The 27,951-nt window shown below is 42.1% G+C and overlaps 1 protein-coding gene across 3 annotated transcripts in view; it reads right to left on the minus strand.

Moving 5' to 3' along the window:
* Window positions 1–27,951, minus strand: part of TENM2 (teneurin transmembrane protein 2) — a 1,024,030-nt gene that overhangs the window by 152,161 nt on the left and 843,918 nt on the right. For all 3 annotated transcript variants that reach the window (XM_037799530.1, XM_037799532.1, XM_037799531.1), the window contains one exon: window positions 3,438–3,584. In XM_037799530.1, the coding sequence (XP_037655458.1) occupies window positions 3,438–3,584 (147 nt within the window). The remainder of the gene's footprint in view (window positions 1–3,437; window positions 3,585–27,951) is intronic.

Below are 27,951 nucleotides of genomic sequence, written 5' to 3' on the forward strand. Positions count from 1 at the left end.
CAACTTCTCTAATAAAAAAATATATTTCTTTGAGTCTCTTCTTTTTCAAATTGGGATAAGCAGTTCAAGTGAAGATCTCTTGCTATTAAAGACAGTCTGCCTGCTGACATGTCTGCCTGAACAGTTACCACTTCTTTCTTAGGGGCAAGGGTGGTTAAAGCTTGTCCCTTCAGAATCAGCCACTCCTGCCTGAGGGTACCTTAGCGGGTTGCGTAGCTGGGGTGTTGGGAGATGCTGAAAGCAGTAGGGGTGGATGGGAGTCAGCGTAAATTCTTTTTGTGGGATATCCTAAGGCAACCTTGTCCAATAGGGTTTCTCATCCGAACACCACAGAACACAGAAAATATTTAAGTGACAGTTTACTCAATTCTCCCTAGGCTAGTACATAACTAGTACCATTCTAGATGTATAAGAAGGAAATTAATTCATTACATGCAATGGGTGTTTCAGGACAGTGATTCTAAGAGTAGTCCCTGTTTGCACCAGCATGGCCTGGGAATTTACTAGACACATAAATCCCTGTGTCCCATCTCAGATCTACTGACTCAGAACTTGGGGGTGAGGTGGGGGTGGGGTGGGTGGTAGAGCTCAGCAATCAGCTTTATCATGCCCTCTAGGTGATTTTGCTGCAAGCCAAAGTTTCAGAACCACTAGCAGGGATAAAGCAGCAGGGTTTAATCCTCTCACATAGGAACTCAGGTTGAAAACGGCTGCTAAGGGCTTCAAATATCTATGTCTGTATTTTTATCTATATCTATCCCAGGTTAAAAAATATGTATGTATGTATGTGTCTGTATGTATATATATCTCCTTTAAACTGATTTTTTTTCTTAACAGCACACAGTTCCTAGATGGAAAAATGATTTGCCTTTTCCAGTCCACACTGTGTGGTGCAGTTCCATGGATTTTTATAAAAATTTTATTCTAGTCAAATATTTTTGCTTACAGAAGACAAGAGGGCTCTATTATTTTCCCCATTCATGAGCTTTACAACAAATGTGTTCATTGCAGCTGCTTCTGGGCCCCCCTCATGTCCTGCCTGGGTATTTCCTCCTTCCCACGGCCAGCGGCATAAACCCACATAGCCCTTCCCAAGGGCACTCACCAAGCAGGGCAGTCTAGGGCAGATTTCCCACCTCGACCAAAAACAAACAGAAAAGCGATATACTCATGTGCTACAGGCTTGGAAGTGAAGCTGATGAGGAGCAACTTTCATATTTACCAATAAACAGCAAAGTGCTTAGCACACCTCCTAGGAAGTAATTAGCCATGAAAAGGATACTCTGCACCAAGGAATCTCCTCCAAAAAAAGAACTCAGTTAATTGTGAATTGCTTACACCAGGTGAGAGAAACGCGGTATCTACCTCTGTCACCTGACATAAGCAATTCTGAATTAACAGGGAGTTTCTTCTTTTTATAAACACCTAGAGGAGTCTTTTTTTTTTTTTTTTTGGTGGTTAATTACTTCCTTGGGAGGTTCACTCTAATAGTTCCCATAACAAGGCCATTATTGTCTTTAGCATAATCATTCCCTGATTTGCTTTTGTGCCCTGCTTTTCTGACGCTTTGCCTCTGCCCGCCAGGGGGCCCGTGCTTTGTGCCTCTGGAGTCATTAGGCTGGGGACGGGCAGCATCTACTGCGTCCCCTCCTGCTCCGCCACTCCAGGAATTTGGCTTTCTGCTGGTGGGAGCTGAGAGCTGAGGCGGGACTGGCAGATGGGATGATGGGTGGCACAGGGTACTGAGTCACCCTCCATGCAGCATTCCAGCAGTTGGCTACGCTCTCAGCTGCTGACACCCAGCACAGGGAAGGGAGCCAGGATGGCTATGCCTTTCTGGAAGAGGAAGCAGCTGATCTGTAAGCAACCACTGTACTCGGTGAAACCACCAGGGACCAGAAGCAAAAGCAGTGCAGGAAAATAGTGTGATTCTGACTTTCTCTAAAAAAACTGCACTATGTCGTTAGGCCACCTTGTTCAAGAATGAATTAAAGTGGCTTCTGTTTTGGCTCTGTTTCAGGAAAGAGAAAATGAATGAATGGGAGTACTGCAAACTACATCAGGTCTATAAAACTTTTTTGATTGTGTACTTCTATCCTTCGTGTACATTTGGTCATTGAAAATCATATAAATGCACTAGTGCAATAATATATTATGAACAGACAGCTTGCATCCTACTTTGAACCCTGCTGAAGCCGACCTACTGGAGCCTTGGGGGCAGGGATGGGCTTTGACTTGCCTGCTGCAACTCCCAGAGTCTACAGCAGTGCCTGGCACATAGCAGTCACCATACAAATTTTTGTTAAGCCAAATAATTGGACTCCTTGATCCTCTTACACCCTGAAACATCTCCTGCCCTCAGTGAATTCTGACCAGTTATTAGTCTTGCTGTGGTGGATCACACATCTGTACTAATGTTTGGGGAACATTATATGGTACCCTTAGGACATTAGGTGACCCGTTTGCCAACGCAGCTCTGTTTAGCCCCTGAATCCTTAGGACTGCATCAGGAAGTAACACTGGAACAGTCAGCTCAGACATTAGCACAGGGGTTGCCCAACTTTTTCTGTGAGGGCCCAGATAGTAAATATTTTTGGTGCTGCGGGCCATAGGGACTCTGTCATGACCACTCACCTCTGCCATAGGGGGTAAAAGTGGCCACAGACAAAACATAAATGAATGGGCATGACTGTGCTCCAATCAAACTTTAGGTATGGACACTGAAATTTGAATTTCATATCATTTTCATGTGTCATGAAATACTATTCTTTAGATTTCTGCCTCCAGCTATTAAAAATGTAAAACAAAACAAAACAAAAAAACTCTTTAGCTCATGGGCTGGATTTTTTTCCCCAACTATTAAAAATTTCAACAACATTTTTAGCTCATGGGTCCAAACAGTGGTTTAGAACATGGACTTTGGAATCAGAGGTGGGTTTGGGTTCAATTCTACTATTGTCGGCTGTTTATCTTGAAAAAAAATTACTTAATCCTTCTCTAGGCCCAATTCCTCATCTGTACAGTAACATGTCAAAGCGCCAGAAAGATGAAGAGATATATTGCTTACAATTTCTTAACACAGTGCTAGGCACATCTTGGCGTCATCTGTATCACTGATTTGTTTGTAATGCCCAGCCCTGAAAGTTTGGGCAGGGAAAGTCACCCTATAGTTAAAACCATAGCCCAGACACCCTTTCGATGTGGTGAGTATGTGAGAGTTCAAAGACAGCAACAAGCCCCAGTGCCTTGTCTTCTCCAGCCCCCGTCTCCGGAAGCCTCCCCTGGCCCAAGGATGTCTTCTGACTTTGTTTCAAAGGAAGTGTTACAACATTTGACATGAGTAGAGGGGAGGTCTTCTAGGAGAAAAATGACTCATGATGAAAGTATATACAACCCTCTGTTCTTGAGGGTCCGGGTGTCAGAAGACGCTTGCTCACCTCCCTCATTATCCTTGTTATCAGCACAGGAGGTTTCCATGGCAACGTTGCATCCGGGCCCCCTCCAGCCGGTCTGGCAGACACACTGCCAGCTGTTCTGACCCAGTGTGCATCTCCCGTTGCCGTTGCACAAATCAGGGCAGCCATCTGGTTGGAGAAATGGAGAGGATGAGAAGGAGGGACGTGAGGTCGCGCTGGGAAAGCAGGGAGGGAAGACATGCAAAGGGGGAGCAAGGCCGCAGGGCAGCCACTGGGCCAGCCTCAGAGGGGGGCCCCCGAGCCTGCCTGTGAAAGAGTCAGGGGAAGCAGGAGACACATGCAGTTGCAAGGCAAAGTGGGGTTGCAGATGCAGGGGCCTGAGGTGACCTTCCCAAAGTGGGGAGCTCAGTGAACATCCCAGAAAACTCAACCAGCTCTGAGTTTAGAACAAGACCAGCTAGGCTATTTTTCCAGCCAGTCACTCAGGATTGGTGCTACTCAAAAAAAGTATTTTCTTTCTTTCTTTTGTTTTTAAGAAGTTACCTCTGCAGAAGAGAGAAAATTCCCTATCAACCTAACATGGAGGCCAAGGGCCCTCAACTTTCAGAATTTTAAAGACATATTTACATAAAATTGTTCAGAGTTTCTGGATTATATGGTTGGGCTATTTTCATAGCCTCATAATATTTAATTTTGAGGGGCACCTTAAAATGTTGTCTGCCTATCACTTAACCTATTTATGGCATGATTTAAAAATATTGTGGAGTCCAGAGGCTGTGGAAGCAGGGAGTGCCGAGTGCCATGAATTGGGAAAAGAGAGACGAGTGTGGTGGAGAGGGGCACGGGGTAAGGGTAGTTCTTATTTTTTGCTTTTTTTTCCTTTTCTTTCTTCCTTTTTTTTTTTTTTTTTTTTGTGAAATCAGCAGCCTACCTAATTGCGCCACCATTCAAAACAATCACAGCTATCTTTCTCCTACCTGGGCTTGGACACAGGGAACCTGTGTGAGAAAGGAAGAGAAAAGGTGGGAGGCACTAAAGAGAGGTGGGAAAAGTCTCCCCAACTGTCTCTGTTGCCCTTTATAAGGTGTAGAGAGAAGCACGGAGTTGATAGAATGTGGCCACACTCACAAAGCCTACTTGCTGGCAAGAATTCCTAGATATGTTTCCTTTTTTTTTTTTTTTTTTTCTTTTAACAGCTTTATTGAGGCATAATTCACAGACCATGAAGTTCACCTGCTTTATGTGTACAAGGCAATGACTTCTAGTAAATTTATGGAGTTATGCAACCTAGGTATGCTTTCTTCATTTAAATGTACCCCCAGTGACCACTAATTTAGTTGTCTCCAGAAAGTAATTTCCTTGAAACTATTGTAGAGATAATTCTGATAGTCTAATTCTATCTCTAACTCTGCCAACATCTCTATCTCCATCTCTTCATCTATTTTTAAACCACACAAAGTGCTGAGTGGATTGGGTCATGGCAGAGGGATGATGAGCTTTGTTAGGATAGAGGTAATTCATTTGAAACCTTCTTGGCCCAAATCTTCTGTATCAAAAGCACGCATTTTCTCTGTAGTGTTCCTGAGGCCTTCACCTACCACCTAGCATCCTTCCCTTCTTCCCTTGAGCACTTCTTATGAGAACACCAGTAAACCTCATTTGGTCATATGGCAGTGCTGGGAATTTAAAGGACTCCTCGTAGGAAGAACAGTCTCTGGGTCCGCAATTGAGTTTTACTGCTTTAAGAAGAGGCGTTTCACATCTTGATGCTTGTCCCCTCCCATCCTTTCCAGAACTTGGCATGGATTAGGGCCTGAGAGAATAGGATAAGCAATGGAGGAGAAGCTCTGTGTGGGGTGGTCTCTGTAAAGAAGCTGAGATGTTTTGAGAGGTGTGCTGTTCTGAACGTACTATGTCCCCAGAAAAAGCCACATTCTCTGATGCAATCTTGTGGGGCGGACATATTAGTGGGGATTAAGTTGGAATGTTTGGATTAGCTTGTTTCCGTGGAAATGTGCCCCACCCAGCTGTGGGTGATAACTCTGACTGGATAATTTCCATGGAGGTGTGGCCCTGCGCATTCAGCATGGGCATTGATTAGTTTACTGGGGCACTACATAAGCTCAGACAGAAGGAGTGAGCTTGCTACAGCCAAGAGGGACACTCTGAAGAATGCCCAGGAGCTGAGAGAGCTGCTGCAGTTTGAAGATGGCCATTGAAAGCAGACTCTTGCTCCGGAGAAGCTAAGAGAGGACAAACACCCCAAGAGCAAATGAGAGTGACATTTTTGAGGAACTGCAGCCTAGAGAGGAACGTCCTGGGAGAAAGCCATTTTGAACCCAGAACTTTGGAGCAGATGCCAGCCACGTGCCTTCCCAGCTAAACAAAGGTTTTCCAGACACCACTGGCCATCCTCCAGTGAAGGTACCCGATTGCTGATATGTTACCTTGGACACTTTATGGCCTTGAGACTGTAACTGTGTAACCAAATAAACCCCCTTTTATAAAAGCCAATCCATCTCTGGTGTTTTGCATTCTGGCAGCATTAGCAAACTAGAACAAGAGGGGAAACAAGGAGACAGTTACTAGGGAATCCATTTTCTTTTACTGCACAGCCTGACACTAAATCCAAGATGCAAACAAAACACCAGCGTTTGCAGACCTTGAAAAAGGATCATGTGGTCTCCACACCTGTCCTGGATCCACATTTCCATTCCTTTCCTTACCAATGAAGTGACCCTGTGAGAGGGTGCCAGTGGGGAAGCCATCCCAGCTTCAGAGAAAGGCCACAAACATTTCTGCAGGAGCAAAATGGAACCCAGTAGGAAAAACCCAAGGGATATGTCACAGGTTCTCAAGAAAACACGAATAACCTCCAGTTACCTCCAGCTTTACAATTTCTACCAGTAGAGTTTTGGGGAATGGATCACAGAGAATCCAGCAAATGACAGACCTACCGACACTTGCTCAGCAAGATATCTGTTACACATGCTTTGTTATTCAGCTACTTTGAGGTCTTGTGCCTAGTGAAAATCATGCCCAAAGTCTCAACAGAAGCCTCATTGTACAGGAAACCCACATCCACTATAGAAAATTTAAATTTGCAAGAAACACTAGCATGTCAATCTGAGATACGCACACAAAATATGCATGTTCCTAAATTGAATGAAGCTTTTGTCCCTTCTCTTTCTCTCTTGATTTACCACCTCCCCCAACCAACTGAAGTGCGATAAACAGACCACAGTAGCGGGTTCTCTCCACATTATATGAGGAAGATGAAAACACGAACAGTAGGAAGCTGGCAAATCTCTGAGAAGTTTCAGGGCAGCTGGGAATTAATGGACAGGACTTTGCTTTTAGCTTGAAGAAGAAGAAAGCAGCCTTGGTAGGTGCGTGGCGTTGCTAGGCAACCCCCCCGCTACCCCCTAGCTCAAGTTCATTCTGCTGGTGGCCTTCTGAGGAGGTGATTCGTTGTGTTTGTAAAGTGCAAAGCCAGCTTCTGCTTAAGGAAAAACAAAACGTGGGAAGTAATTAGTCTGGAGGGCAAATGGGTATCAGGTGGCAGCTTTTCTCTGGAGAGGATCCTATAACTGAAGTTGAATTGGGCTTATGGGCTCACACGTGGGGATCCAAGGGGTCTCCTTTGCGGAGTCTTCTGGATTTTAGGTAACACTGCTGACTTCCTTGAGTGCCTGCCTCTAAGACCACCAATGCAGAGAGCCTTAAGGCACATCTGCTTGGTTCTTAGATTTTTTTTGCAGCTAGCACGCTGACTGCCTGGAAGTGTAAGATTCTATCATGACCCTAAACTTCAGCAGGGGGAAATCTACTTCTTCCTCCCCTCCTACCCCAGGAACATTTGGCAATGTCTGGGGACATTTTTGGTTGTCACAACTTGGGGAGAGAGTGCTACGGACATCTGGTGGGTTTAGGTCTGGGATGCTGCTCAATATGCTACAGGGCCTGTGAGAGTCCTCCCCACAGCAAAAAATTATCCTGTCCAAAGAGCAACAGTGCCAAGGTTGAGAAACCCTGTCCTCGATCTAAAGCTCCATGAGATCTCAGACTTCCTTGTTCGCCACTGGATCCCAGAGCCTGGCCCAGTGTCCAGCACATAGTATAGTAGGCGTTTGAATGAATGGATGACATTCAGTTGGTGCAATATCATTTCAGCCTGGCCCTTATTTATAAGCTCTTCTAAGAGTCATGAGAAGATAGTGGGGACCTCCCTCTCAAAGGCCAGAGTCCTCATATCAGGGAGAACTTTCAAGGGCATCCATGATATTGTAGGCTGGTTCTGACATCCTTCAACCTATACAGATCAGATGCAGCAATTTAGGGATTAAAGGTAAACAAAAAACACACCCTTATATTCTGAGGACTCCTGAATCTTCAACTCCAGCCCTCTCTGCTGAGCTCCAGAACCTGGACTTCAACTTACATCTCATCTCCATCTGTTCACTCCTAAGCATCTCAAACTCAATGTGCCCCAAACTGAATCAGCCTCTTAACCCCCGCCTCTAACTCTGATCCCTTGATCAATGTATGGGCCTCCACGTACCCCAATGTTCGAGACTCAAACATTGGCATCATTCTTAATTTCTCTACCCACTCCCATCACCTCTCTCATAGCTTGTACCTAATCAACAACCAAGTCCTGCCTAGTTTTCCTCTTAACTATAAAACGTACTCCCTGTCCTTCCTCCTAAATATTTCTTGAATCTGTCCTGCACTCCCCACCCCTACTGCCACTACATTAATCCAAGCCATCCTCATTTCTGGCCTGAATACTTAACTGGCCTCCCTGCCTCCAGTCTTGTTCTGTTCTCCACATTACTGAAAAGCCTTCAATAGTTTTCCATTGACCCCAGGGCCATGTGTGGAGGTCCTTACCACAGCTCCCACCTTGTCAGACTATCTCAATACCACTCTAGGTTTTGGTCAGACAGAAGCCACTGGGCTTCTCCCTTTTTCTCATTTGCCTAACTTCAACCCATCCTTCAGATCCCCACTCAAGAGCTGTCTTTTCCAGGAAGACTTTACAAGGACCCAAGTCCAGGCTAGCTGCACCTGTCATGGCACCTTTATCCTTTCCCCCGTCATGATACTTAACACATAGTATCATGACTGCCTGACATCTCTTCAAAGTGTGCTAGTCCATGTAGTAGCCCTTCCTTAAGATACTGTATTCTCACCATGTAGACAGTTGTCATACTATATATATATATCATCATTAACTACAATTTGAATGGTAGGCCCTAGAATTGTGCAGTGTACAACTAAACAACTGCCCCAGGCACTCCTGTTACTTTGTAAACCTGTCAGGGCAGGGATCATATCTTGTTTACTCTTGGATTGTCATTACTCAATAAACAAGAAATAAATGAATTAATAACTTCTACTGAAATCAGCATCTCCAATGCCTTTGGGCAGGGTGGAAATGGAATAGTTTCCAAAACTTTGCTATATATAGAACTCCAACCAAAAAAAAAAAAAAAAAAGTCTGCTGTCAGTTACCAGGTAGGCATGCTTTTTGCCTTGGAAAAAAAAAAATTAGGCACGAACAACATAAAGTCTATAGCATAGTAAAAAGGGGAACATAAATGCACTTGAAGAAAGCTATAATTACCATAAAAGACTTTTCTAAAAAAGCATCAAGAAATGTTCTGCCACGTGCTGCAATTTAGAGGTAGAAATAAGTGGCTAATATTGTCTAAGGGGTATGGAGAGAGAAATATGATTTTAACATTCAAGAGCAAGCACACCTTGGAAAACTATGGAGGACAACAACCTGCCCAAATGGAAATGCAAGTGAAATACAAAACAAGCAGCATGTAACTGCAAACAAGATGACAAAGAAAGCTAGAGAAGTGAGACGGTCCTGATGGATTCAAGAGACCATTAGGAGAGCTACTATATCCTGCATTAAATCCTTGTGGAAAGTCTTTTTTGAATTAGGGGGAAACCTTAATGTGACCTGCAAGCAGAGAGTTCTGGAATTGAAACTTAGATCAGCCTTTTACACTCTGGGCAACCTTGGACTGGGAGTCTCAGCCTGTTTATCTATAAAACTATAGAGTTTTCTTCTTAATATTATGTATTGCCCCCACAACAGAATATAGCTCTATGAAGGCAGGATTTTTATCCTGGGAGTCTAGAAACATGGCTGGAATATAATAGACACTCAGTAAATGTTTGTTGAATGAATAACAATGGGGATTATGGTAATACCTACTTGACCTAGATGCCAGAGGTATTAAATGAAACGATAAAGGCAAAGGTTTTAGCATAGGGCTTGGCAGACATCATAAGTGCTCAATAGAGAGGTAGCACTTATTGTTGTCAGTGTCAATATAATATTATTGCAAATAATTATAATTATTGGTAGGCTTTCTCTTTGGGGCATAGTCTAAAGTGCAGGTCATTTTTCTTTGTCTCACTCCTCGAGCAGGATAAAACCAAGCGCCTTTCCTGGTTAGAGAAAAAATGGGGGCTTCTAGCATGTCCTCAGTGGATGATTGCACCACATTCTCAGAAATCATCTCTCTACCCTTGACCACCACCTAAGAATGCACCAATACCTGTGTGTTCCTGCTGAGTGAGGAGAAAATCCACCAAGGTTAAAAGCAATTATGAGGGGCAGAAAAGTTGAAGGTAGAGTATATGGTGGCAGGATGTGGGGAGGTGGCAAAGTAGGAAGCTCCAGGAATCAGACCCTCCACCAGGGCAACTATTAAACAGGCAGGAACTGTCTGAAGCTACTATTTTGAAACTCTGGAGTCTAGTAGAACATATGCAGTATCCAGGGAAGAGCTGGAGGAAGAGGTTGAGAAATTACAGTAAATACTAGTGAATTTCACACTCTGTGTAGCCACTAACATCACCCAGGCCCCAGCAGTGAGGTCCTCAACTCTGGCTCCTAGTGCAGCTTGCTGGTAGCATGGTGGAATATAAAGACCTAGTTTCCCAAGATCCAGTGGTATGTGGCTTGATTTTGATCATTGCTTTTGATCGGCTAATTCAGGTCACTGGAGGCCTGGCTCTGAGGGCAGCCACTTTTCCAACATGCCCCAGGCAAAAGCCTCAGGCAAAAGTGACAGAGATGTCTTAAAAACAGTGCCCTTCCATAAAACTATGGAAAACAGTTAAAGGATTGCATTTACTGGGCAAGTGACAAATCCAGAAAACAGTTTCAAAGAGCCAAAGAGGAAGCTCTTGGTACCCTTGCTGGCTCCTCCCTCATCCCTCCACAGGGCAGTGTGGAACTGACTTGCACTCCCTCTGTCAGGGGTCCTTCGCCTCCTTCTGGCTGGGAAAGATTGACCTACGAAGCTCCTCACTGCTCACCCCTGCTCCCAGATTTTGCCCCCTGCCCCCCCCCCCCCAAGAGGCAAAAGCAGCTTGGGACAAGGAAAGCAGTATAAGAAACAATTAAGTCAGGCAGCCTGGGGCAAAGGCTTAAGTTCTGTAGTGGAGCACCCAGGAGAAGGAGAAGCTCTGTATCCCAGGGAGTGGAGAGGGCATTCAAATCCTGTAAACAGGGGAGCTCCTAAGGCCACTAGTAAGCACAAGCCCAGGATAAGACACAGGCCTAGAAAAGACAGGGAGAACCCTGCACTTTTCATTTGCCATGGGCTGACATTCTTGATAACAGGGCTGAACTCTGAAGGAGAGCTCTAGCCAATGTAAAGTCAGTTTGCAAAGACTGTAAAAGGTGTTCTTTTTTGCATTGGTTTGTTTGGTTTTGTTACTCTTGGCACTCAGGAAAATTTCTGCCTATCACTATCTGGATACAAACTCAAGGAACAGACAGCTCAGGTACTAAAGCACAGAGATAACATTTTAAAATATTAAAATTTTTAATATGCAACAAAAAATTATAGGCAAAGAAAGAAACAGGAAGTGATGACCCATCTAAAGGAAAAAGGTGAAAATCCAGAAACAATCAACCAGACCAGACAAATACTTTAACAACGCTTTAAAAAATGATCTTCAATATGTTCAAGGAGATGATGGAAAATACAGAGAAAGGATATCAGGAAAACAATGAATGAACAATATGAGATCCTCAACAAAGAGCCAGAAATTTTCCGAAGGAAACAAACAGAACTACTTGAGTTGAAGACCGCAATAACTGAGATGAAAGAATTGCCAGGAGTGGTTCTATGGCAGATTGGAACTGGCAGAAGAAAGAATCAGTGAACTTGAAGACAAGATATTTAAAATGAGTCAGGCTGAGGGGCAGGAAGAAAAAAGAATCAGAAAAAGCAAAAATAGCCTAAAAGACCTGTGGGACACCATCCAAGCCAACCAATATATGCATTATGGGAGTCCCAGAAGGAGAAGAAGGAGAGAAAGGAGCAGAAGGAATATTCAAAGAAATAATGACAGAAAACTTCCCAAAACTTGGCAAAAGACATGAAAATGCACTTCTAAGAAGTCCACAAACACCAAAGAGGATAAACTTGAAGAGAAATATGCCTAGACACATAGTCGTCAAAATGTCATATCCAAAGGACAAGGAGAGAGTTCTGAAAGCCGCAAGAGGAAAGCAATGTGTTATGTACAAGGGAGTCCCAATTAAGTTAAGTGCTAATTTCTCATCAGAAACCATGAAGGCAGGAAGGCAGTAGGTTGACATACTTAAAGTGCTGAAGGAAAACAATTGCTAACCAAGAATTTTCTATTTGTGAGACTTTCAAAAATGAGGAAAAGATTAAGACATTTTCAAATAAACAAAAGCAGAGGGTGTTCATTACCACTAGACATGACCTACGAGCAATGCTAAAAGGAGTTCTTCAGACTGAAAAGAAAGGACACTAGACACTGGATTAAAGCAGCGTAAAGACATAAATACTTCCAGTAAAGGTAATTGTATGGGCAATCATAAATGCCAGTACTATTGTATTGTATTTTTTGGTATGTAATCCCACTTCTTACTTCTTACAGGTACTAAAATGCAAATGCATGAAAATTAATGAAAAATGTATGGTTTTGGACATGAAATGTATAAAGATATAATTTGTAACAAGCACAAAAATGTTGGGGGGACAGAGAGAGATGGGAACAGTGTTTGTATGTGCTATTGAAGTTAAGTTGCTATAAAATAAAAAGTGATTATTATATCTTAGAATGTTAAATTTTAACCCCATGGTAACCATAAAGAAAATACATGAAAAATATATCAAAAAAGAAATGAGAAGGAACTTAACATGGTAAATACCAAAAATCAAATTAGTATGAAAGTAGGCACTAATAGTAGAATTGAAGATCAAAAAAGGTATAAAACTTACAAAGACTAACTAGCCAAACAGCATCATTGGCAGTTACTTTAAATGTAAATGGATTAAACTCTCCAGTCAAAAGGCAGAGATTGGCAGAATGGAGTTAAAAAGGAAAACCAACTATATGCTGGTTGCAAGAGATTCACCTTCAATTCAAAGACATAAATAGGTTGAAAGTGAAAGGATGGAAAAAAGTATATACCATGCATGAGGTAACAAAAAGAAACTGAGGTAGGTGTAAAAATAGCAGATAAAATAGGCTTTAAGTCAAAGACTGTTACAAGGGACAAAGAAGGTCATTATATACTGATAGAGGGCTCAACTGAACAAAAAAGACATCAACAAGTACAACTATATAGGCCCTTAACAGCAGAGCCCAAAAATACATGAAGCAAATATTGGCAGATTTGAAGGGATAAACAGATAGTTCTACATTAACAGAAGACTTTAATACACTATCTTCAATAATGGTTACAACATCTAGACAGAAGATCAGTAAGGAAACAGAAGACTTGAATAATACTGTAGACCTAACAGACATATATACAATGTTTCACCCAAAAGCAGCAGAATATACATTCTTCGCTAGTACACATGGATCATTCTCAAGGAGAGATCATACGTTAGTTCATAAAACAAGTCCAATAAATTCAAGAATATTGAAAGTGTACAATGTATTTTCTCCAACCACAATGGAATGAAATTGGAAGTCAATAACAAAGGGAAAAATGGAAAATTCACAAATGTGTGGAAATTCAACAATGTACTCTTAAACAACCAATGGGTCAAATAGGAAATCACAATGGAAGTTAGGAAATATCTTGAGGCAAATGAAAATGAAAAGATAACATACCAAAACGTATAAGATGCAGCAAAGGCAGTGCTGAGAGGGAAATTCATAGCCCTAAATGCTTACATTTAAAAAGAATGAGCTCAAATCAAAGACCTATCTTCAAAACTGGAAGATCCAGAAAAAGAAGAGCAAACCAAACCCAAAGAGAACAGAAGGAAGGGAATAACAAATATCAGAGCAGAGATAAATGTACTGAGTATATTAAAAAAAAAAAAAACTGAGAAAATCAACAAAATCAAAAGTTCGTTCTTTGAAAAAAATCAATAAAATTGACAAACCTTTAACTAGTTCGACAAAGTAAAAAAGAGAGAGGGCATGGGTAACTAAAGTCAGAATTGAAAGGAGGACCTTATTACCAACCCCACAGAAATAAAAAGGGCTACGAGAGGATACTATGAACAACTGTACACCAACAAATTAGATGACCTAGTTGAAATGGACAAATTCCCAGAAACACACAAACTACCTACACTGACTCAGGAAGAAAGAGATCTCAACAAACCAATAACAAGTAAAGAGACTGAATCAGTAATAAAAAGCCTTCCAACAAGGAAAAGCCCAGAAGCAGATAGCTTCACAGTGGAATTTTACCATACATTCCAAGAGGAATTAATACCACTCCTGTTTCAAATGCACCCAAAAAACTGAAGAGGAGGGAACAATCCCAATCCCAGCTCATTCTAAGAGGCCAACATCACCCTCATACCAAAGCTATATGAAGATACTACACGAAAAGAAAATTTCAGACCAATACCTTATGAACACAGATTAAAACATTCTCAACAAAATACTAGCAAACCAAATCCAATAGCACATTAAAAGAACTATACACATGATGAAGTGAAATTCATTCCAGGTATGCAAGGGTGGTTCAACATTAGGAAAACAATTAATATAATATACCACATTAACAGAACGAAGGAAAAAAAAAAACCCAACAACACATGATCATCTCAATTGATGTATAACAGGCATTTGTTACAATCCAGTACCCCTTATTGATAAAAGCACTTAGAAAACTAGAACAGAAGGAGACTTTTCAACACGGTAAAGGTTATGTATGAAAAACCCACAGCTTACATCATACTTAGTGAAAAACTGAAAGCATTTCTGAAAGATTTAGAATAAGACAAGGATGCCCACTGTCACAATTCTAATCCAACAATGTACTGGAAGTTCCAGTCTGAGCAATTAGGCAAGAAAAACAAATAAAAGGCAATGAAATTGGAGAAGAAGAAATCAAACTTTCCCTGTTTGCGGATGACATGATTCTATATACAGAAAATCCTGAAAAAACCCACAACAAAACTACTAGAGCCAATAAATGAATTCAGCAAAGTGGCAGGGTACAAGATTAACACCCCCAAATCAGTAGTGTTTCTATAAATCAGTAATGAAAAACCAGATGAAGAAATCAAGAAAGAATTCCATTTACAATAGCAACTAAAAGAATCAAATATTTATGGATAAATCTAATCAAGGATGTAAGGGACTTGTACACAAAAAATTTATATAAAAAATTGCTAAAAGAAATCAAAGAAGACCTAAATAAATGGAAGAACATTCCATGTTCATGGACTGGAAGTCAAAATAATATTAAGATGTCAATTCTACCCAAAGCAATTCACAGATTCAATGCAATCCCAATCAAAATTCCATTGGCCTTCTTTACAGAAATGGGAAAGTCAATCATCAAATTTATATGGAATAGCAAGAGGCCTGAAACAACCAAATCCATCTTGAAAAAGAAGAATGAAGTTGCAGGACTCACACTTCCTGATCATAGAACTTATTATAAAGCCACAGTAATCAAAACAGCACTGTACTGGCACAAGGACAGACATATAGACAAATGTAATCAAATTGAGAGTTCAGAAATCAACCCTAACATTTATGGCCAACAGATATTTGACAAGAGCACCAAGTCTACTCAATTGGGAAAGAATATACTCTTCAACAAATAGTGCTGGGAAAACTGGATATCCATATGCAAAAGAATGAAGGTGGACCCCTACTTCACACCATGTACAAAAATCTACTCAGAATGGATCAAAGACCTAAATAGAAGAACCAGAATTATAAAACTCCTGGAAGAAAACATAGGGAAGCTTCTTCAGGCCCTTATGTTACGCAATGGTTTCTTAGACTTTACACCTGTAGCTCAAATAATGAAAGAAAAAATAGATAAATGGGATCTCATCAAAATTAAAAACTTTCGGGTTTTTAGTTTTTAATGAAAAGCACATATCCAATAAGGATTTAATATCCAGGATTTACAAGCAAATCCTACAACTCAACAATAAAAAGACAAATAACCCAATTAAAAAATGGGCAAAAGACTTGAATAGACATTTCTCCAAATGGCCAAAAAGGACATGAAAACATGTTCAAATCATTAACCATTAAGGAAATGCAAATCAAAACCACCATGAGATACCATTCATTTTCACACCCTCTAGAATGGCTACTATTTTAAAAATTGGAAATTGTAAGTTTTGGAGATTATGGAGAAACAGGAACACATATTCACTGATGGGAATGTAAAACGGTGCAGCTGCTTAGAAGACAACTTGGCAGTTCCTCAGAAAGTTAAACATAGAATTACTGTATGATCTGGTAATCCTACTTCTAGGTATATACCCCAAATTATTGAAAACAGCAACTCAAACAGATATTTGCACACCTATGTTGATTATTCACAATCGCCACAAGATGGAAGCAATCCAGGTGTCCATCAACCAATGAATGGATAAACAAAATGTGGCACATATATATATACAATGGAATATTATTAAGCTGTAAAAATGAATAAAGTTCTGATGCATGCAACATGGATGAACCTTGGAGACATCAGGTTGAGTGAAGTAAGTCAGACACAAAAGTACAAGTACTGTATGATCTCACTGATGTAATAATTAGAATAAGCAAATACTTAAAGTCAGAAACCAGAATATAGGTTGCCAGGGGCCAGGCTGGAAGTAGAGAATGGGAAGTTAATGCCTAAATTATCCAGAGTTTCTAATTGGGATGATGGAAAAGTTTGGGTAATGGAGGGTGGTAGGTTAGCACAACTTTGTGGACATAATTAACAGCACTGAAATATATATTTGAATGTGGTTAAAACTGGAAATTTCAGATTGTATATGTTAGAATAAAACATTTAAAAAATCCATGGAACTGCATAACACAAACAGTGAACCCCAAAGTAAACCATGGACTATAGTTTATAATACAATTATAAAAATGTTCTTTCATCAGTTGCAGCAAATCTACCACATTAACGCATGGTGTTAGTAATAGGGTGGTATATGGAACCTCCATATTTTATGCATGATTTTTCTGTAAGCATACAAGTTCTCTAATAAAAAAAGAAACAAATACAAAAAGCAATACATGGCGACTTTTCCTCTTGGGAAGAATTTCGAATGTTAACTTGAATAGGGAGGCCCCCCACCCCCCCTCACTGTCTTAAATATTACTATTTTCCTGAAGCTGTGACTGTTGGAAATAAGAATTACATGTATTGTTGCATTCCAGAGGTTTTTGTAGTTGAGAATAGCTGGGATGTTGGGGACTGGGGATCATCAGGGCTCAGTAGCCATTTATAGTTAACAGCAGTGGCAAATGCTGAAAAATTAATCCAATGCTTCGAGACACTCTGGGGAAAACCTCCAACTAATTTTAGAAGACGGGCTGCCAAGGAAGCATTTGGGTTCCTGGAAAATGGCAGGACTTGCCCCTCTTGCTCACCTGAGTGTGCAGGAGGGAGCTGTGTGGGGACTCTGCTTCTAGGCACAAATTGGCATGGACGCTCAGCCGTGAACCTACCCTTGAACAGCTGTCCTTGAATTGTTAAAAAAGACATGAAAAATCCAGAGGCAGGTGTTTCCCTTTGTTCCAGCAGCTTCTGCATGTCTTTAAGGGGTTGTGTAGATGTGTGCATAGGGGGTTCTGGGGTGGGGAGGGCTGGGAAGGTGAGTGGTCCTTTGCACGGTCTCCTGCTTGTCTTTTGCTCATAAGGCAGAAACCACTCCCTCTGTCTCCCCACCCCACCCCTCAGCAGCCGCAACAAAAACAGCAGAGCCTCGGTGAGGTGAAGGAAATCTGGATCCAGCTGTCTAGGAGGCAAGTTTCCTGGATGCACCTGGATTCTCACTGATCAGCATCATTTCTCTCTGTGTGGGGAAAGGAAGGCGGTAGCTTGGCCTTTGTCTCAGAAAAAAGTGGTGATCTTAAAAAAATAAAAGAAAGCCTTCCACATTTAAGGAAAAGGGGAAAAGGAGATGCATCTTATTTGTTCCTCTTTTGATGACGCAAGCTCTTAATACTTTTTTTTTTTTCCAACTTGAAGATCCCGGGGAAAGGAAATTGGGAATAGCGCTGCTTGGGAGGGGAAAATCCCTCAGTTATTTAGTAAATTTCAAACTGAATCATTACTATCCAGTTTCACTGGGGTCCTTTTAACATCTCCTGACACAAGCCTGCAACTTCCTTGGGGGAGCCTGTTTTCTCCCCTCCGGGACATCACTTATCTTTATTCCACTTCCTGTAAATCAAAGGAGGACTCGGTGGGCGTCTTACAAGAGAAAATATTGCTATGTTGCTAAAATACACACCAGATCATACCACATCCCTGCTAAAAACCCACCAGGAGATTCTCCCATTGTTTCAGATTAGAGCAGTGCTTCTCAAAGTGGTCTCTAGACTAACAGTATCAGCGTTACCCGTGAACTTGATAGACATGCAAATTATTAGGCCCCGCCCTGACAAGCTAAAACAGAACCTCTGGAGATGGGCCCAGCAATCTGCATTTTAACAAGTTCTCCAGGGGGATTCTGATGCCTGCTCAGCTGTGAGAACTGCTTTAGGATTAAATCCTACCCCCTAAATGAGTCACAAAGCCTGGCATTATCTGGCCCTGGCAATTTCTCCCTTCTCATCTCACCTCACTTCCGTTTCCACTCTCTGGGCTTCAGCCACACAGCCTTGCTTTCAGTTATAGAACAAAGCCTGGCTCCTTCTTTTGGGCCTTTGCAGATCCCTCTTGCTAAAAAATAACAATCCCTCCACTTACTTAAGCCTTGGCTTAGCTGGCACTTCTTCCAGGAAGGCTTTCCTGACTTCCAGCTCAGGGTTTCTCCCTCATTCCATGGTTTCATTGCACCTTCTTCTTCTCCTTCTACAGAACTAACTGTAATTCTCATTAGTCCTTTGTTTGAAGCAGTGGGCCTCAACTTGGCTGCACATTGGAATCACCTGGGAAACTCTGAAAAAATCCAATGCTAGGCTGCACCCCAATTAAACCAGAATCTCTGAGGATAAGACCCAAACATTATCATCAGCATTATTATTAGCTCCTCAGGTGGTTCCTATGTACAGCTGAGGTTGAGACCCAGTGGTTTAATGTCTGTCTTTTTTTGTGGGTCTTTAAGCCTCCAGAGGGTAAATACTCTGCTTCTCTTGTTTATGGCTGTTTCCCCAATGCCCATCCCCTTGCCTAACATTAAAAGTATTTGTTGAATAAACGCATAAATAAACTGTGCTGTGGTTTCTTTGCTGCTTCACTGTGCCCTTGATTTAGTGACCGATCAGGTTTAAAGAAAAGCTTCCCGCAGGCTACACCACAGCCCCGGAGGGATGACACTTCACCAAGCAAAAGAAGAAACAGCTGGTGGCACCCAGGGTCTCCAATCAAGCTGATGAGCAGGGCAGTGTATGAGTTGCCAGAGCACAACCGTGTCTTTTAACTTTTAAGAAGCTGATACCTTTTGACCGAAAGAGACAGAACAGAGCACCCGGTGAGGTAGAAGAGAAAGCATGTGGGTTGATGAAGAGGGTGAAAGAGTTACACAAAGGCAGGGATGATGATAATAAGAAAGCCCAATGGTTTAATTTGGTTCTTAGAGGATAATCAAGTTGTTGTACCTTGGTTTGCTTATTCCCACAGCTGTCCAGCAAATAATGAATGTGGTACCTACCAGTGTGGAAATAGGAACAAAGGCATGACTTTGATTTCTTATTTGTTATTTTTAACCATCCAATTTCTACACCCATTGAGCATCCTTGCAGCCACAGGAGGGTCATAAAAATACAAATAACACCTAGGAGGCCCGTGGGCATGGACTTGTTCCTTACTGCAGGGCCGACGGCTCTTGTATAACTAGAGTAAAATCAGGCCAACTATAAATTGCCTCCTTTTGTGGTGGTTGTTGTCCCCAGTACAACTTTGAAAACAAAAGGAAATCACTAAATGGTTGTTTCTTATGGATGTTAAAAGGGCTAGGCAAAGAACCTGCCCTTGGATGGAAGCCCTGGATGTTAGGAGACTTTTAAAAGAATGTCACCAATGATAGCAAAGCCTCCAATAGACGTTGCTGTGTGCCCAGCAACCCTTCTGTGTATTTTTCATGCCTTCACTCATTTCATCCTCACAATAACCCTGTGGTGTGGATATTCTTATTAATCCCATTTTACAGGGGAGGAAATGGAGGCACAGAGAAGATAAGTAACTTGCCCAAGGTTGCAGAGCCAGTTCGTGGTGAAGCCAGGATTTGACACCAGGCAGATGGGCTCTGTAGTCCCTATTCTTAACTAGGGTGAGCAGCTGTCCCAGTTTGCCTGGGCCATCCTGAAAGTCCAGTGTCCCAGGCAAGTGTACAGGGCAAGCTGGGACGGTTGGTCATCATCAAGAACCAGGAATGGTGCCTGGGCTCTTTTCATCGGCTGTCATGGAGGCAGAAGGTGGGGAAAGCAGTGAGGTCTTCGGGGCAAGGGAGAGGGTACAGACTTATGCTGTCACTTGTTTGAGTGTGCTCCGACAGATTCTGCTGCCTCTGCGGGCCAAAGTGCCAGGTCAGCTCAGTAACTGTGTGGCAGAGTCAGGCTGCCTGGCTTCAAACTTCAGCTCTACCCAGCTTTGTGATCTTGGGCAAAAATCAGAGTCTCTTTATTCCTCAGTCTCCTCATCTGTAAACCTGGAGCAATAAGAGTGCCTATCTCAGGGGGTGGTTGAGGTTTAAATTAGAGAATATACGTATCACACGCTTAGCGTGACACATGGTACATAATAAATGTTTGAGAACTGATAGCTATTATTCTTATTATTTTCAGAAAGACCTTATTTTTTAGTTTGCATTAATTGTATTTTTTTCCATATACCAGCCCATTATTAACACTTTATAATAGTAATATACATTTGTTCTAGTTCGTGTAAAAACATTCTTATATTTGTACAATTAACCATCGTCATTGTCCATTCTAGGTTTTGCTAAGTTATGTGGTCCCAGTTTTTACCCCCTAGCTTTCCTTCTGGTGACATACATAATCCTAATCTTCCTCTTTCAGCCATACCCACGCTTAGCTTTGTTACTTACACTTTTTATTATATTGTGTTACTATCACACAGTATTGTGCTATCCATTTGCCAAACCTTTACAATCAACCTTATTAAATATTCTGTACTCCTTAAGCATCAATTGCTCAATTTCTGCCCTCTTTTTATCTCCTGATAACCTATGCTCTCAAATTAACTTCAGAGTTTGCTCATTATAGTTAGTTCATATTAGTGAGACCATACAGTATGTGTCATTTTGTTTCTGGCTTATTTCATTCAACTTAATGTTCTTAAGGTTCATTCACCTCGTTGCATGCATCACAACTTCATTCCTTTCTGCAGCTGCACAATATTCCATCATATGTGTACATCAGTTAGGAGAGCCCTTGATTTGCACTTGAATTGGCAACTAGAAGGAATGGTACACTATTATCCAAAATGGGATCAGTAGAGTTGGTTTAGCAAAGACCCCAGGAAGGTGTCCTCCAAAGACTTAAATGGAAATGAGAAAAATGAGGTAATTTCCTGAAAGTTACACGAGTAAGATCCACACCTAATGGATGAGACAAGTAATCTATAGCATTCCCTTAAAACACAAGAAGTGAAAATATAAAGGACCACAGTGTTTAGAGAACGCAACTGGGCTCATAAAAGTATGTTAGCAGAAAGACGTGGTCTGCCTGAGGTCTGGAAAGGGAACCCATGGAGCAAGAGAGAGTCAGGGTCAATTTAGAAGCATGTCCTGCTCAGCGGAGGGGAGGGAAGTAATAACACCCGCGTTTATGAGTGCGTGCCAGGTACTCAGCCTGTCACATACCTTATCATTCCGTTGAATTATTTCAAGGACCGTATGAAGTAGGTATTATTTTCATCATTTGTGACTGGAAAATCTGAAACTCAGAGAAGTTAATGAACTTGTCCAGGGTCATCATCACTGCAAGTGGCAAATCAAGTGTTTAAACTCAGGCCTGTCCAACCCTGAGCCCCTGCTCTTTGCTCCCCTCCAGGCAAGTCGGATTCTACAGGGAGATGGCAGCCTCATCATATCATACTTCTTGCTTTGATTCCTTGTTCCCCAAGCAATCTTCTGATTTTAACTTCATTTCTTATATAGATTTCCCTTTAGGAAGAGAATACACTGAGCAGGAGATGTGGGCTTTCTTCACCATGAATTAATGAATTGCCATTTTGGGTGTACATGTGAATTCAGAGAGTGTGAGGGAGTCAGCCTAGTGCTTGATCCACTTTGTTTACACAAATAAAATGGTGTTTCTGAAGCCAAGAACCAGACCGTGTGCGGTGATGACCTCGCCAGGCGAAGCCAGCTCGTGACATCTTGCCACAAGGTGTTGGCCTTTTCCTCCCACTCTACCCCTAGTCCCTGATGAGTCTAGGGTGTGTGAGAATGGACAGATGAAAGGACATCTAGCGGAGAAATACCAATCCAATATCGAACGTTTACTTAGATTTTACAATGTGTCAAATTCTGGGGTAGACACATGAGTTTATTCTTTTAGTCACTGAATAAATATTTATTGATCATTTACTATATGTCAGGTACTTTCCAGGCATAGGACATAGAGGGGTCAACCAAAGGGACACAGTCTTATTCTCAAGGATCTTACATTCTAGTGGGGGGGAGACCAGTGATATACAAACAAACAAAAAATAATACAGTATGTCAGGTAGTGACAATTGCTATAGGGAAAAATGAAACTGGAAGAGGGGATTGGGATGGGGCATGGTGTGTAGGGCCTTGCTGCTTTATGTAGGGTAGCCAGGGAAGCCCTTACTGGTAAGGTGCTACTTGAATGAAAACCTAGGGAAGGCAGGAAGCAAGTCATGCCAATATCTGGGGTCAGTAGTCCAGACAGAGGGAATCATAAGTGCAGAGGCCCCGAAGCCCCAAGGCCTGAGGCAGCAAGGTGGCCAGTGTGGCTGGAGCAGAGTGAACGAGAGGAGAGTGTGGGGACAGAATGAAGGGTCAGGGCTCCATAGTCCATGGTAAGGATTTTGGCTTTTATTCCAAATGGACAAGGTGCCATTGTGGGGTTTTGAGCAGAGGCGTGACCCAATCTGACTTGCCTTCTAAAGGGTCCTCTGGCTGATGAGTGGAGAACAGACTGGGGCTGAGGCCAGGGCAGAATCTGGGAGGTTGACCAGGAGCTCCTGGAGGCTGGGGCAAGGTAAAGGTTTGTCCTGCTGCCACAACTCTATGTGACATGGCTAAGTCTAGATGTTTCCCTACACTTTGCCTCTGGAAGGAAAGATTTTTTTGAGACACAAAAGCAGAGGATAAAATACATTGTCAGTAAAACATTGCTCTGGTTGATGCAAACAAATTAAACTCCTCAGTTGGGAATCCGGGAACAAATGAGGTTGAGGAGGCTGGATTTCACAGTGGTTCTGCCCTCTTCTCTAAGTGGCTTTTCCATATTGAAGACAACATGTGGAGATGAAGGGACAGGGGCATGGGGGCATCATGTTGTGTAAGGACACACATCATACAGATCAGAAGGGCACAGAGAACCCTGAGGTCACAGAGGCTGCATCTGCAGCTTGGGGATGACAATCTCACATGACCCAGCTCCAGCAAGCAAACTCCCTGCCTTCCTTAAACAGTGACTGCAGACCAAGAGGCTATATTGATTCAGCCAGCTTCATCTAGCTCTTCTTAGCAATAGGGCCTACCATGGGCCACCCCCAAGTACCCTCCCCCCTCACTACTCCGGGTCTTTTAATTTCTTTGCATTCTCTTTATCCCTGTAGGCCAGCTTCACCCATCTGTCTGAATTGTGGCACTCAAACACACTTAAAAACACACGTGTATATACATAATGTATATGCTGGTATGTGTGTGTGTGTATATATATATTTGTTGTTGTTATCTGTCAAGCCTTTCTTACCAACCAACCCCTCCAGACTTGATCTGCAGACTTGATCTCAAAACACCATCAACTGCCTTCACACAGCAGCCGGTATTATATCCAGTTTTATGCTGTTTTTTACCTTGTATAGAAACAAAAGTATTTCAGTCTCTCCTGTTTCTTCACCCTCTTTTCTCTTCTCTGGCATGAGTATTGCCTCCTGCCCCTGCCATTCGTCAAGAATCCAGCTCCATCTAGCATTCAGCTCCTTCATGTAACCGGGTAACTCTGAATCTACGTGAACTTACACCACTCCTTGAAACTCTATTTGCATGTAGTATTCTAATTCTTTTCTTAACATGTTTTTTTAACTGATCCAAGGACATTGAAGAAACACTAGGTCTTTATCTACAAATTCTGCAATGGTCTCGATTAGGAGGAAAATCTATTTGTGGCACAGTATGAGGAATAAGGAGACTTTCGTTTTCGGAAAGAGTGTGGAATGTCAGTCAGAATTCCAATAATCTGCCTTGTGCTATTGTTAGGTGCTATTCTTCCGTTTTGCATGATGAATGTGCCCTTAGAAAGGCAAGGGCTTCCTCTTCCAAATCCTCTCATTTACAGAGAAACAAAAATTCCTCCTTTCAAATACATTTTAAACATGCAAAACAGCAGTCTGCTTCTGCTAAGTCACATTGTAGTTAAATGGATAATTGAATGGTGAATGGGAGCTGCTACTCAGCTGCTAACCTGCAGAGTTTCCACACAAACACACTCCCAAATTGCAGTAGAGCAATCCCCAGGAGGCAGAAAGCATGACTGATTTTTCCAATAAAGCTGTAAAAATCGATAATTCTTGTAGATGGAATGCTCGCATCTCTAACCATCTCAGAGTTTCATCTACTTCTGCTATTCCTCCCAAACAAGCCTCTGTCTTTACCTTGGCACATGTTACCAATTCCATACCACCAGGCTATTGTCTGGGTGCCATTCCAGTTCTGCTGAATGCACTTTTTAGAGAGGACCCGCAATGCGTCTTGATTTAGAAATGCTTGGGTTTTATGTGGCTCTGGGAAATGTTGCTTAGCTTTTCCAGAGCTCCAATAAGTTCTGATGTATGGCCATGCATGCTTGCATGATTAATGGCACATGCAAGGACTTGGGGCTTTCAGAGGTCACCCTGTGCATCCTGAGTAGTACAGCGCAGATCCAGAAATACCCTTGGATAAGAATCCTGGCCCTACACAAAGGGCAACATAGCCTGCTTTCCTTGACATTTCCTTATACTTGGGGCTTCTCCCTGAAAGTGCTTCTAAGGAAAGTCACCTCCCCCAAACAGATATTTTCCAGATAAAATGAGAATCACTCTGAGTTCTTGGCTGCTTCTCTGGAAAGTGGCATAGATACCAGGAAAAGCAAGAAGGCTGGGCTAACAGGAAAAGCAAGAAGGCTGGTCTAACTGGAGACGGCTGCTGAGCTAGTCTCGGACGGAACTTCCGAGTTCAAGGTAGCCAGGCCATGGTGTGAAGCAAATTAAAAGTCCATGCAAAATACGCTACAGTGTGCAATGCTGTGGTTGAGAATTTAAATGTACCAAAGTCAAGAGATACAAAATGACGGTTCCCACAGCAACTATAACTCAGTTCTCTGGTGAATATAAAATTAACTTTATTGCAAAACATGCTGTTCAATTTACGCCTTAATATAGTCATGGCAGAGTTACAGTTGCTGCGAGAATGCTAACTCTGAATTGTTCTGAATAATTAATTTAATGAAAAGTTGGTGGAAATGTGAACTCTGATAGAAGGTCAACTTAAATTTAGGGAAGTTGGCCAATTATGCCTATGCTGAGATGCAATGGATCATTTTCAGGTTCTGAAATTACCGTTGTGTGCTCTCTGGCCTGGAGGGCACTGGTAAAACTGAGAAACCAAAAGAATTCTAACAGGAGGATCATCTGCCACGGCTGAAGAAACACTGCTGTCAGTCACCACTGCTGCCCCTCCCTGCTGCCCCATTTACTCTGATTTCATTGCTGGGCTCCAAAGAAAGCCCTCCTGCTGCCACCACCAGGGGACAGAGGAGGTGATCAAAATAAAGCCTGGCTCTGACCAAGGAAACATGGATTTAGGGCTCACCTCCACCTCTCAATGACAGGTTAGCCTCTGACAAAGTACTTGGCCTCTCTGAGCAGTTTTCTCACCTGTAAAATGGTGGTGATGAATCTCATCTCACAAAATTGACAGGAGGATTAGATAAGGGAAGGCCTGTCACAAACTCAGCAAGTTTGGTGGTAAGTACTCAATAATTATTAGCTGTAATTATCTAAAAATTTACAGTCAAGTCAGTAAATTAAAAATCCTTTACATTTTTAAATGTATTAAACTTTAAATCCATTATTTGGACCAACTGATTATTTCAGCCCAAACTGATTTGGTATAAAACTGAGCCATCATGAGGAAGTGGAAATTTCCTTAAGCAATAGTGGGTCTACAGTAAAGATACTTGGGGCCACTTCTATTGAAGTTCTAGAACTGAGTCAATTTATCAACTCCCCTACAGGATCAATGTTTCTCAACATCTTTTTTTGTCATCTCTCCCTCTCCCGGGGCCTTTGTTGACTTTTTTTACCTAGTCGTTCCCTGCGATGAAATTTTAGTGCCACAGATATGCTGCATATCTGTGTTTATGTATTTCATACTTATCTCTGTTTTATGCGTGAAGGCGTCTCCAACTCCTGCAGAACCAATTTTCACCCACTGGGGGCGATATTGCCTCCATTATGAACGCATGTGTTAGATCACCAGCAAACAGATCCTTGTTCAAACTTGCTCGCTACAAAACTCAGGAGAAGCCATTTTTTTACTAGGTGATTCCCCTTGCCATGCCTTCTTGGAATCCAGTTCTCTGCTTCTCACAAAGAGGCCATTTCAGCCACTAAGAAACACAGTATTTTTGTGTGGCAGCTTCTCATTCTCCCCCCCCAACCCACTTTTCTCCTCAGATACAATGTGGTTTCTCTTTTTCTCTCTTAAATGACGTTAGACGATCATACTCAGGGATTCTCAAGCCAGTCAGCACTTACTGAGCACCGGCTATACGCAAGGTTCCTCGGCAGGGGAAGATTTAGGCTTTTTTCTGAATAGCACGTTTTGCTGTCAGGTGCCAGAGTTGGCCACTCGAAGGAGCTGGCACTACCAGACGTCACATTTCTTGGGAGGGATTGTTAGAGTTTTAAAAGAAAGGAGTAAAGCCACAGCCTGGGAGGAAAAGCAAATTAAAAAGAAAACCCTCAGCAAAGTGCATTTCTAGCTTCTTGAAGATATTACCAGCTTGGCTTCAACTACTTTCTTAACAGAGCAGCCACTTGCTGTTTCCAGGAGCTCTGCCTTCTCCTTCCCCTCCCAGTCTTGGCTGGCAGCATTATTACCTCACTGCGATCAGTATCAGTAACATTTTAATGTCTCCTAAAAGACATGATTTTATAACACTGAAATCGTTTGCTTTTACTGCTCAAAAAATATTTTAAAGCTACATAACTAAGTGTAACCCAATCTCATGGGTGATGGAAGTAAAAATTTAAATGTCAAGGCAAAGCCAACCTAGTACACTGAGATCAGATAGACAAGACACAATTTAGAGTGCTGCTGACCAGTGGGTCTCTCTGCCTGAATCTCTCTGAGTCTCAAGGTTTGGCGTTAGGGGTCAATTTGACTGGAAGGCTAATTCCTCTGGGTGGGCTCAGATTTGCTGGCAGGCATGCTGTGGTTTCACTTGAGCTGAACCTCCCTGAGGGCGGTCTACACACTGAGCATGACTCTTTTTAGCTTGACTAGATTTGGCAGCACTGAAGACGCGTGTGGCTTCCCTGACTTTTCTGAATGTCTAGAATGTCGCCCTGAGGCTATCATGCAGAGATGTCCTTAACATAGTAATCCTTTAACTCCCAAGAAGGTATGTTTGTGTATGTGTGCAAAAAATATAAATTATGATATTGTGATTGATCTTCTGATACTTTGATGGGCACGATGAATGCAGATAAAGAGATGCCTCAGCTGACCTTCGAAAGGTGCATGGCTTCCGTTCCAAATGGCCAAGTGGAGAACAAAAGTTGATTTCTCCCAAAGCAGCAAAAAAAAAAAAAAAAAAAAAAGCCATTTTGTTATATATTTACATATGTAAAGAAATGGCTTTTAAA

Source organism: Choloepus didactylus, chromosome 11 (assembly GCF_015220235.1).
Source record: "Choloepus didactylus isolate mChoDid1 chromosome 11, mChoDid1.pri, whole genome shotgun sequence".
Taxonomy (NCBI): Eukaryota; Metazoa; Chordata; class Mammalia; order Pilosa; family Megalonychidae; genus Choloepus; species Choloepus didactylus.